Source organism: Crotalus tigris, unplaced genomic scaffold (genome assembly GCF_016545835.1).
Source record: "Crotalus tigris isolate CLP2741 ecotype Arizona unplaced genomic scaffold, ASM1654583v1 scf7180000024387.2241675, whole genome shotgun sequence".
In the NCBI taxonomy this organism is placed as follows: Eukaryota; Metazoa; Chordata; class Lepidosauria; order Squamata; family Viperidae; genus Crotalus; species Crotalus tigris.
In genome coordinates, this window is record NW_024100557.1 from 2,177,400 (window position 1) to 2,190,383 (window position 12,984).

General features: G+C 40.4%; 1 protein-coding gene across 17 annotated transcripts in view; it reads right to left on the reverse strand.

The window, feature by feature from the left end:
* The window catches only part of SGIP1 (SH3GL interacting endocytic adaptor 1), a 115,823-nt gene that overhangs the window by 65,721 nt on the left and 37,118 nt on the right, over window positions 1-12,984 (reverse strand). For 10 of the 17 annotated variants that reach the window (XM_039329075.1, XM_039329083.1, XM_039329080.1 and 7 more), the window contains exons 2-5: window positions 9,512-9,575; window positions 5,991-6,015; window positions 1,715-1,792; window positions 422-478 (exon numbers count right to left, since the gene is read on the reverse strand). In XM_039329075.1, coding sequence (XP_039185009.1) covers window positions 422-478; window positions 1,715-1,792; window positions 5,991-6,015; window positions 9,512-9,575 — 224 coding nt within the window. The remainder of the gene's footprint in view (window positions 1-421; window positions 479-1,714; window positions 1,793-5,990; window positions 6,016-9,511; window positions 9,576-12,984) is intronic. The other 7 variants (XM_039329078.1, XM_039329086.1, XM_039329084.1 and 4 more) reach the window with 1 other exon arrangement.

The following is a 12,984-nucleotide window of genomic DNA, read 5'->3' on the forward strand; positions in this document are numbered from 1 at the left end:
GACCACAAATTTGGGGGAGAGTCCATTGCCATTTCTTAACTTTTCAGCATTCCAAACAATTAGCAGATATGTATTCAGTTTGGGAACCTTTCAATACATCAGTTGGTGGAGATTATTAGCAAGGGCAAAGATAGACATGGCTGATCTCTTCTTTACATAACCTATTAGATTCATGGGGGAAAAAAATCAATCCAGGCCAACTGCAGGGATGTATCTGGTAAGTGGATGTATTAGCAACATACTTTATACGCAGGTATTGTTACTGATTTTATGCTGATATGATAGGATCAGCTAAAAATATAATTCATAGTCACTATGACACAATAATAAACATGCAAATAAGTAACCGAGTCTCACTGGAACAAAGAATGTCTTAAAAGACTGCTGTCAACAATGGTTTTTTTTTATTACTATTACTTACATATCTTTCCCAGTCAATTTCTGAATAAAATCCATTTGGAGCACCATTTGTTCTCTTCTGTAATACATAGTTTAAACAATGGTTTTGTTGTTATAAGAGGAAAAAAATTAAAATGCTATACTTTCTTAGAATACATGAAAAAGTCAATGTTTTCAAGGGAGGAATGCCCCAACATTGATCAGTCCATTACAAATAACTAAAAAGGCCATTCCAGGTTCTTTATTTCACATCTGGAAAGCAACTTTCCATTCTTGAATTCCAAAGCTGAGAACCAGTGTAGGAATTGTAAGAAAATATTATAATTTTCATTGGCAGAGTACAGTATAAGACAACTATGCAAGAGATGATAAGTCAGTGGCAAAAGTCCCAGATTTAATTCCTGCCACCCTGAGTCATAGGCTCATATAGCAGGTTTGTAGATGTCTTAGCCTAAGACCCTGAAGTCACTGAGAGAAAGAATGCTGAGTTATCCAAATATAAATGGTTAAATTCTTGGCTCATAACACACCAGACCTAACTGTGATTGAAATGAAGAAAATGCGGATAATTGATGTGGCAATACTCGGGGATAGTGGAATAGAAGACAAAGAATTGGAGAAGATCACAAAGTATAAAGATCTGAAAATTAAAATCAAAAGATTAGAGCGTAACCAGCCATGATGGTCACAATTATTAGTTAATTCTCCCCCAATCCTTTTATTACAAAGCACTAATTATTATCTAAACATAATTAGGTATTTCTATACTTTATGATGCTAGCCTAGAAAGCAGGAGTTCCAGTCCCGCCTTAAGTATGACAGCCAGCCAGGTGACTTTGGGCCGGTCACTCTCTACCATCCCAACCCATTTCAAAGGTTGTTGTTGTGGGGAAAATAGGAAAGGAAAGGAGTATTAAGTATGTTCACCACCTTGAGTTATTTATCAAAATAATAAAGGCAGGATAAAAATCAAACAAACAAATATGAACATACAGTGGAAACACATAAGAACCATCCATGGTTGCCGCAGTGGCTATTGGCACACTGGATGCCATACCAGACAACCTTAGAGAGCACATAGAAAATCTGTTCATTGACAACAATCCACCTGTCAATTACAAAGAGCTACACCACTTCGACTGCAGTTTGTGTAAAAGCGAAGAGCTAATCATTCTATCTAGAACACCAATGGTGAAAGTACATTGAAATATCAAACATGCATTTGTGTATTTTAAAAGAAAAACAAAACTGTTGCAGTTTCAACATTATTGTAACCAACCCACTTGAAGCTTTAAGCCAATATTCACATTCTTACCGAAACTGCTTTTCCGCCTTCCTGGGCACATTCTGGTTTGCTATTGTAGGATGGATCATGAGGATGAGGGCTGGGTGGCTGGAATGGATTTTGTTTTTTATAGAAAAAAGGTTAAAGTGTTTGGTGGTTTAACTTAAAAAAAATACATGAAACCACATGGAGTAAGCAAGCTGAAAATGCACTTTCTGAAGGCAATATTTGCCAAATTAATGTTGCTATCAGCAGATTATTTTGGAACATACAGTACTGCTCCATTCAGCAGAAGTTAGTCATTGTAAGGGAATTCAGTTGAAAGCTATCATGATTTTAAATACCATCTCATGGTCTATTAACTGAACTTTGGATTGCTATGTATTTGAAAACCAAACCTTCCTTCATTTTTTTTCATCAGTCAATAACTTTTTCAATTTTGTATTTCAATGCACTATATCTTTTCCAATTAAACTGGACAGGTCAATCTTAGGAATAATTTAACTGAGCCATCTTTGAACTATCTAAAAGGGATGTGATCCTAAATTCATCCTGTTTGTCTATAAGAAAAAAGGTCAATAGTATTTTGATGTTAGGTAAGTTTTGAATAGTTGCAGGAAAGATGGTATTTTCTTATGACTAGAAACTGTAGTCATGGATGGTATTGGGTTGTTACTCCAAGATGGGATAAAAACTGTAAAAAAAAATTGGAAGTCTGTTTTGTAATAATGGAGATGCCATGTCCAGAAACTTGCAATTAATCCCTGAGTTTACAAAATAAACACCTTTTCTTAGATTTAGGATTATCAACAATATCGAACTTTGAAACTAGGAACCAAATTCAACCTGATGGGAAGTCCACTGACTGGAATGTAGCCCCAATCATCCTACTCAGAGTAAACATGTCCCACAAAACAAGAAAAGTTCTTATACCATTTTAAGAGACCTTTAACACATATTGCATAACTATACAATAGCAAATTATGTCATTTGAAAGAGTGCAAAATGATTAGATAAGAATAATCTTCAGTTTCAGGCTTGATAGATCCCTTTGTCATTTTAAGGTTTACAGAAATATGATTTTGCTTGAAAAGGGAAAGATGGGAGGAGCGGAAAACTATATGAGCACATTATCAGTATGGCTGATTTAATGGAAACTATATCTGTCTGAGTCAATGCTGGTCTATGACTTTAATAAAGGTTTGATTTGATTTAAATTGTGTGAGCCAAATTCTAAGTCGTGTGGAAAAAAAAGTCTAAGTCGTGTTTTGCTGTTAAAAAATAATCCACTAACCAAAATTGCAGAAAGTGGGAAGTTAAAATAGATCAAGACATTGAGTAGTGGCAGGGAAGACTTACTCTTTCCCCCATTTATTTCTTCAGTATAAACTGTTTGTCTCCCCAAGTTGCTAGTAAATTACGGCAAAGGCAAAACACAGATTGTAGGGTATTTGTAAGAAGATAAGGAGGGCAAAGGACAACACATCTGTTGTGACATCATCATGCAAATGATCTGACTTCTGTATTTGCTTCAAACATTGAGATCCAAGAACACAACTGTTCCTTCTGTGTGACAAAGTCATGGTGCACATGCTATATGCAAAACCTATGGGCTCCACTTTCAGAATGATGTAGGCAAGCTGGAATGTGTTTAAAGAAAGAAGGACTGTATTTTCTTGCCTCTGTGTCTAATAGCAGCTCCAGGAAAGCTACCACCTTTTTCTTATGCTTAGATCAGTGGTGGTTAAACTGGGGATAATTATCCAAATTGATAATTTGGCATATCTTGGGGACAATGGAACAATTCATAATTGCTTGTTTGTGAGTTGAGGATCTGGATTGAGACAACTACTACTGAGATGCTTGTGTAAAACAATAGAGCCCTTTTTTATGGAAGTAATGACTCCAACTGGTGCAGAATGCAGCTGCATGGATAGTAAATGCTGCCAGATATATGGCACACGTAACACTACTTCTGTGTGAACTGCACTGGTTACTGGTGCGTTTCCAGGTGCAATTCAAGGTGTTGGTGGATTGCCTTTAAAGCCTTACATGGCTTGGGACCAGGGCATCTGAGGGAAAATCTTTTTTCAAGAGTCTCTACCTGTCTAACCAGGTCGAGCAGAATGAGCATGCTGTAGATCCCATCAGTCAAAGAATGACAGCTGGCAGGACCAGAACATGAGCTTTTTCTGCAATGCCCCCTGCTCTATGGAACATTTTTCTTTCAGAGATCAGAATGACCCCAAACCCTGTTAGCTTTTCATAAGACCTGTTGTTAACTAGCCAAGTATCTTGCTCCTATGTATATTTCACTTTGACGTGTTTAATGATTTTATTGGTTTGACTGTTTTTATTGTTTGTAAACTGCCCAGATTCGTTGACTGAGATCAGTGGCCATAGAAATAAATTGATTGATTGAATGAATGATTGAATGAATGAATGAATGAGATTAATCAAGACTGGGAAAAGGTGTAATTCATCAAACAGTTCAAGAACCACTAGTTTATACTATCAGTACAGAGTAGTCTGCAGTACAAATGGGACCTAAGGAATGAATCAGCTTGCAAGTTAGGAAAGTCTATGTCTTTTTTCTTCTTCTTCTGCTGAACAGAGCTTTGATCAAACTGTTAAACATAAGTGTTCCAGGTGTGGTCTACTTTTGTTTAAAAAGAAAAAAAACTAAAAGCAATGAGCGGACACAATGGGGATGCAGAATGATGTGTAGATGCCAGCTTTTTTCAACCTGTGATTGCAGCTACAAGCATTTCTACCCAATTCGGTTCTTCTGAAATCACTGTTATTGAGCTGGAAAGGAATTAAGTTAGGGTGGGAGGATTAAGGATCTTGGGTCAGATGTTCAAAAACTCAGGCCAGTAAAAATTGTATTAGGACCTTTCCAGAAGACAAAGCTCACTCTCATCTAAGATCACTAGTAAGAAGTGTAGCTGTAAGGAAGCAAAAGATACCTTACTTCACAGAAGATACTTTTTAAAAAAGGTATCTAGAAGGCATGCACTTCTATATTAATAAAGCCTTCCGAACTAAGCACTCAATTAAAAGAAACCATTTTTATAATAGACGATTACTTTAAAAAGGAAATAAAAACATGCTTTATGTTTATCACTTCTTAAAAAGGATAAACACATGGAATTCTGTATTTCTGTATTGTGTAAGGGATTACAGAAACTTTTTTTTTAAAAAAAGGAATGGGAAAACCTTTCAATCAGGAATCATAAAATAATAGGTAAAGTATGCTGGTCATTAATAATGAGACAGTTTTATATGATTCAGTCCATAATTCAACCAATACATCATTTCCCCCCAAAACAAGAAGAACATGCCAGCTAGAAGAACCCACATTCTCCAGTGACATAAACATGCTGGAAAAATGCTTTTTTTTGGACATCAATTGGACTTCATGAATCCAGCTCATAAGTTCATTCACTGTTCAGAAAAGTATCATCTGGAAAGGCCCTTAGGACTCATAATTTCTGGGTCTTCATTTGTTTGTGAAGATCTATTGAGCACTAGTCAACAATTACCCCCATTTTTTTCTTAGATTTTTCACCAGATAAATATGAGAAAGTCTTCTAAAACCAGGAATCAATATAGAACAAAGGTAATTTTGTATCTGAGCCCAACATTCTTTATTGCAAACATAAAGTCTAATAGCCGAGGTAAGTTTCTTTCTAGCATATATGAAAATCCTGAACCATAAAAGACAGCAACGATAATTTAAGAGCAGCCCTTCTTTCCTATTTCTGTTTTCCTCTGGTTGTGATTACCTTCAGTTCATTTCCTCAATTGCAAAAACTGATTTTCCAATTTTAAATCTTGATATGGTATTTTAATTTTTTTGTATATTGTTCAATGCAGTAATTATTATTTCATATGGGAAGATTTTGTGGAAAAAATATTGCAAGAAAAAGATTTGTCTGCAAATTTGAAGAGGAAACTGGATTCAAGTAAAATCAGAATATATTGAAAATCATAGTTTTCAATATAATTCTAATTTAGAATATAGAATATTCTGTATCAGGCATGTCAAACTCGCAACATCACGTGACATCAATGGGGTGGGCCGGCAATGGGGTGGGCGCAGTTTCGGTATGACGCATCTGGCCTGTGGGCCGGCAGTTTGACATGCCTGTTCTATATCAACTATAGAATATAGTTAATATATTCAAAGTATTAAAATAGAAATAAGGAAGAAGATTTAAGAAAGCTTAAGGCATATTTTCTATTGAATATACCTAATTCAAAATAAAGGCTAATTTCAAAAAGAAATATCTTTAAAACTTACAGTTCCATCTCGGTCTGGTGATCCTCTGTAATAAAATAAAAATACGTTCCATTACTATAAAGAACCCAAAAATCTACATTAATTTAATTATCACCACTGCTCAGTAAAATAGCTGCACTGAAAATGATCATACTTTTTTAAAATATACTTTTAAAAATGTTCCCATTTTTTTGCCTATTACTTGGTCCCATATACAGTACTTTGTAAATGAAGATAAGGTGTAATATAAACAAAAGTCAGGCAGAGCTTAGGGATACCAAATTTGATATGTTACTTTGAATCTTCTCACTTAAATAACATTTGATTAGGACCTCAAATACCTTTCAATTCATACAGATTGAAATGGATTTTTTGCATAATTCAGCTCTCTCTCTTAAACCACATTTTCTAGCGGTTGATGCAGATTTTTTTCTTCCTTCCTTCCTTCCAATGGCATAAACAATAACATAACCTTATAATAGGCCTTATACATGGAACAGAACGAACTGGAGAATGAATTTCAAAAAATTGTAAAATTAATCTGATGGAATGAGCTGCAGCTCACGAAGGCTGATGTCATTAATAACATTAGTTATCAGAAATTTTGGGGGTTTTTTTCCCAGTAGTTTTTAAAACTCTTATACTTTTGTGGATAGAGAATTTGGGATCTGAATTCAATGACCATGTTTAAATTCATTTAGATAATTTCAGCTGACAGCCCTAGACTTACAATCTGCATTAGTGATGCAGATAGTCTGCCTCAACTGTTTTGTGGGCCTCCTTAATCTGATGCTAAGAAATAGCCTGTGTGCTAACACCAATTGGACATTTGATTTCTTAGTTGATTTGCCTCCACTATTTTCCTTTTTTAGTCCACATCCATACATATGCAAACATACAAACACGTGCGTGTTTTCTATATTTAAACTACTGCCTCGTATATTCAATAGGCTGAAAAGTCCAGGAGTTTCCATGCACTGAATGGGGCTCCCCCTTGTCACTTTAAGTGGATCTTATGAATAGTTGCAAAGCATCTTCCTCTAGTACAGTGGTTCTCAACCTTTTTAATGCCGCGACCCCCAATGGTCATAAGTCGAGGACTACTCAACCGGTCGTAAGTCGAGGACTACTCAACTGGTGCAGCACTGTTTGCAGAATGGGACTTTTGGTGGGCTCAGCAGGGCAGAGACAGCCTGGACAATTCCTATTGGCTTTTGAAAGCCAATAGAATTAAACTCTATTCAAGAGAGCCTATTCTATTGGCTTTCAAAAGCCAATAGAATAAAAGGGAGTAGCACAGCTAAGGAAAAGGGGGGGAAAAATGGCAGACTGCGTTGTTTGGCGACCCCCATGAAATGGTCGTTTGACCCCAAATGGGGTCCCGACCCACAGGTTGAGAACCACTGCTCTAGTATGTTACTAAGGAATTTAGTCAAATCACATCCGTAGTAAAGTTTTAGCTCTTATGTGAAACTTGGCCTCACATTTTGGGCAGGACATAACAGAACTTTCCAGAACCATTGAAAACAATACTGTAGGTCAGGGGTGTCAAACTGCCAGCTCACGGGCTGGATGCATCATAGCGAAACCATGCCCACCCCATAGCCAGCAATGGCAAAAAAAGTCGTGATACGTCACGACACGTCATGTGACATTACGAGTTTGACACCCCTGCTGTAGATAATCAGCATGGAGAATCCTAAAGGAATTATTCCCGCCTTTAGTTTATTCCAGCTTTAACCTATGCATATACTTAACAAAGCAGAATAGAGATGAAAAGTGGGACAACGGATAATATTTCTTCTATTCTGCACATTTAAACAATTTGGTGGGAGGAGGTGATGCATCCAACAGATTTGATAAACTACTCCTTAATTTTAATCTACAGAAATTACTTTATTTTATATATTATTCAAAAACATGATTTAAATCTTGTCAAATAAACATAATTAAAGGCACTTTATCAGCAATAACCACAGTACTCTAAAAGCTTGGTGCAGGATGATGGAAAGCATTTTCACATATGTCAAAATGCAAAAATTCTTATGAATCTCCTTGAGGTCTCCATTTTCCATTTTTTTTTTTTTAGCTTTTCTGATATTTGCTATGAAACTTTTCAAGGAAAAAAAGGTGGGGGAAAATGTCTTTGAGAAACAGAAAGCAGCAATAAACTTAAAATATTTTTTTCCTTACACATCATCCAGGAACAGCTAAGTACTGCACCATGGGAAACAGTTTCATTTCAAAAACTCTTCTAAACCAATAATAGAATCCTGTGATATAACAAGACAATTTTTCATGGACATCTAACATCAGCTTTCTTTTTTGAGAATTTGGCTTCTACCTTCTGTAAGTCTCTATATTGACAGAGTTGAAAGAATTCAATCAAACTTTCAACCTTCATCCCTTTGGCAGTTTAGATGAAATATAGTCATCCTATCAGGGACTCAGCTTTTGAGAAATGAGTAACTGTTTGTGTAAAACAGCCTCATTTACGAAACAGTTCTAGTTATATATTTGTGTGTTTACAATTCATATTGATAGAAGCCACCCACCCAACTAAAAATTACTTTGAATGACAAACAATTAAAAATAAATTCAAAATCACAAAAACGAAAATGTGGTATATCCTAGATCAGTGATGGCGAACCTTTTAGAGACTGAGTGCCAAAAAACTGGAGCCGCCCCTCCTCCGCCCCCACTCTGCCTGCAGGGCCACTCACTGCCTCCAGGGCCCACCGCAGATCACTCAGGCAGCCCAGCAGCACCATGGCGACAATGCCCTCTGCCAGCACCCTGCAGCATCAACTGTGCCCGATGGGGCATGAGGGCAGAGTCTTGTCTACGCTGCCTGATTGCCATGTCCTTAGCTGCTCTGCTCTGTGTGGGCCACGCTTGGGGGCAACTCTCCTCCAGGGAGGCTGCTGGTGAGGAGGGGGTCGTCAGGGAGTCAAGACAGGGGCAATAGCATGTGTGCCCACAGAGAGGGCTCCGAGTGCCACCTCTGGCACGTGTGCCATAGGTTCGCCACCACTGTCTTAGATAAAGAGATGAAAATAACACCAACTAAAATAATTCATGGTATATAAAATTGCCATCAAGGGACATACTCCCAACTCAGGACCTTGAATCAGTTCAAATTGTGGTTAAGTCACCAAGCTAGAAAGCAGGAGACCATAAGTTCAAGTCCTGCCTTCGCCATGAAGCCCATCTGGGGAACTTTAGGCCAGCCACTCTTTCTCAGCCCAAACCACCTTACAGGACTGTGGTTGTGTGGAAAATAGGGGAAGATGTGGTGGATATGTTTGCTGCCTTGAATTTATTTATTTATTTTTATTTATTTGTGTGCTCAAGTGTTATTGTAAAAATGATAAAGGCAGGGTACAAATACATATACTGTATACATACTGTTCCAAAGGCCAGGAATCATGAGAGGAAAGGCATACTGCCTAGATCCCATTAAAGGGCACTGTTCTAAGGATGGACTGGATTTAATCTAACTCTGTTACTCTTCAGACTGTTAATTCACAGTACATACTTACGTGGAATCGGTATCCTTTTCTTTCTTCCGTATTCCAAAGGCTTTCCTTGTACGTTTTTTCAATCCTGTGGAGATAGGAGAAAAAATAATGGACTATGTCAGCCAGCTTTAAACTTGGCTAAGTAATACAGCGGACGGCCTAACAGGCAATCCAATTCAACATAAGTTAAGTCTCACTGAAGCATATAGAGAGTTGTGTTTTAAAAATAAACAGTATTGTCCTGTAATGAATAAAGAACTATAGAGGGCTTTATATTACACTGCACAATTAAAGCATAGAATGTAAAGGACTTTTTTTCACACAAAAGGAATTCTGGTATGATTTACTATTGAGTTTTACTGGCTTAATAGACAATTACAAGTGAATAGTGGTTACATCTAAGACAAAATTATAAATGACAAACTCCCTCCACAGAGTAAATAAAACTAAATATTTTAAGAAATAGATATATTTTTATATGTTTTTACAAGCTGTTTAGAAAATGTTATTTTGGTCTTCCTGTCATAATTTTTGTTGCGTCCTTGGCGGGAAAGCAGACACGAGAAGCAGCTGGAGTTCTCAGTTTCTTTTATTCAGCGTTCAGCTTACAGGAAGATGGCTTCAGCCTCGCCCAAACGCCTCGCAGCCTCTTATATAGGCAACTCCCGGGTAAATGGGTTACTTTTCCCGCGCCAGCACCCGCGCATGCGCACGGCGCTGGCGACAGCCTGTCTGGTCCCGGGCAGCTTTGCACCTGCCCGGGACTGCCTGCAAACGCCCGAGCCGTTTGCAAAGGCTCGGGACATAACACCCCTTTCCCCCGGGCTAAAACTACTACCAACATACAACATTTATTTTATATGACATTTTGCTCCCCAATGTTCCCACTGTTTACTGGCTTTTGCTTTGCCAGCAATGTTATGTAGTCTTCTAGGTACTTGGGAGATTTCTTTGCTCTCTGTGACCTTCTTAGCTCTGGATTACTGGCATAAGTCCCCTGACTGGAGGGAGGCGTGAGCCTGTTCTCTCTATTGTGCCCTGGTGTCTTCCAAGGACTGTGCCCCAATGCCTGGCCTGCTCGCTTGCCCACCGGGCTCGTCAGGCCAGGGCTTCTGTTGCTTTGTGACCTGGTTGACCTGCCTAGCTGTAGACCCTCGGGCCCCTTGAAGTGATAGCCGCTGCTGGGCGTCTCTGTAGGACCTCCTAGGTCAGTCCAAGACCTGTCAGGAGGCTGTCCATTCCCTGAACCCCATTCTGTGTTCGGGCTCGTGTGGGTTTCTGTACTTTCCCAAAACTCAGGTGTTCCCTGATTTGTGCTAGGGTTGTTGTAGTCGGGACTTGGTTCCTCGACTAGCTCTGTGTATGTTTGACCCCCTGTAGGATTTGGGGTAAGGTCAGGCCAACCTTGGGAATTGTGTGCCAGCTCTCTTGCGGGGAATGATTTGTTGGGATGCCCCCGGGTATCCTCCGTTACTGGAGTGCTGTGTGATGTGTGTGGAAAGTGAGTATGCCCCCGGGGTGACTCCCTGGCTGGAGTAGGCGTGAGTGCCTGTTGTGTGGGTAAGCTCCATGACTTCCTTTTCGGAGCAATTGCGGAACCTTGGGACGAGCCGTTTGTGGCTCCCTCAGTGGAGATGGGCAGTAGCTCTTGCCCTTCCCTTTGCTCCAAAGGGTCCCCCTCCCCCCCTGGAAAGGACCCAGGAGTCTCAGCAGAAAAGTCTCGCCTAGAGCGAAGTTGGTCGATGTGCCGACGCAGGACACGACCGTTGTCCAGGGCAACCTCGTAGGAGAGAGGACCTTGATCCTGGACACAGAAGCGGGGACCCATGTATGACCAGGCCCGTAGTTGCGAGCCCAAACCGGGGCACCCACAGTAGTTTTTACTAGGTGCCTAGATGTTGAGCTAGATAATGCAGGTCTTGTCAGGATGCAACACCGTTCACGTCTAGTATGTAAGTTGGCGTCCCCAACGACATTCAAGCTGGACTTGCTCTCCTGTAGAAGTGACGGTGTGGTGCGATAAGAAAGGAGAAAGTCCAGCCAACCTGTGATTGCCAGTCCCCATATAGGTGAGTCTCTCATAGGCGGCCTTGCGATGCGCACCCATGCGTTCAGCCTATACCTGTGGTGGACGGGTGAAGAGCGCAGACGTGGCATGACGAATCTTTGGCCTGTAAGAAAGCTTTGAATTCGGAGGAAGTGAATTGAGGGCCGTTGTCGGACACAATAACATCTGGCAGCCCGTGTGCAGCAAAAATCCCCCTCAGTACCTGAATAGTCTTTGCAGTGGTGGTGGATGAGACAGGTACAACCTCAAGCCATTTCGATTGGCTGTCAACAAGGACCAAGAAGAACTGGCCCTGAAAGGGCCCAGCGTAGTCAATGTGCACCCTAGACCATGGGGACTGTGTTTCCTCCCATTTATGCACAGGAGCTTGGGGCATCTCTGGGCGAGATCGTTGGCACATGTGGCATGCGTGTCCCTTAGCCTCAATATCTTTATCTAAAGCAGGCCACCACAAGTGGCTGCGTGCAAGAGCCTTCATACGAACAATGCCAGGATGACCCTCGTGGAGGGATTCTAAGACCCTAGTCCTCATTGAGGTGGTAATGACAACTCTGTTTCCCCAAAGCAAACAACCCTGAGAAAGGGACAATTCGTTCCTTTTGGACCAGAAACTCTGAAACTCAGGACTAGGGCAGTGGCTCAGGCCACCCTCGGACAGGACTCCAGGAGGCGGACACACAGTGAAAGTGTGTGTCGATCTGTACCCGTTTCATAGCGGGTAACTGATCCCTAGGCACTAAGAGGGCTCGGGCAAGGCTTGGGATTGAATAGAATGTACAGCTGGCCGAGTGGTCAGCTTCTACTAACTGGGCAGAGGCAACCTACTGAGGCATCAGCATGGCCCATTTAATTGTAAAAAGAGTTGTGAGTAATGAAAAATCATAGTCAATCAGACAAATAGACCACCTACAGCATTCTAGGGGAATGATGTGGGGAGTCCTGCTGTACGTGTGGTAATACATCCCAGCATTAGGCTTATGGTCAGTGAAGACGTGAAATGCCTGGCCATATAGAAAATCGTGGAATTTTTTAATTCCAGCAACATAACAGCCAGAGCCTCCCTGTCTAACGAGCGAGTTGCGCTCCAGGCAGAAGACGTGTTCTGGAGTAGCTATCGCATAGGAACCTGAGGTCCATCAGACCTGAGGTGGCTCAGGACAGCTCCAACCCCGTAAGGGGACGCATCACAAGCGATGCACACAGAAAGGGACTCGTTGAAATGTGCAAGTACACTGTTAGAAGTGAGCAAAGCCTTGACTTTGTTAAAACAACCCTCATGCGTTTGTGACCACTGCCACACTGCTTGCTTGTCTAGTAGCCTGTGAAGAGGCTCAGCTACACTAGCTTTTTGTGGAAGAAAAGAATTATAGAAATTCAGGAGGCCCAGGAAGGCCTGAAGTTCGGCCTTGGACTTTGGCCTAGGTGC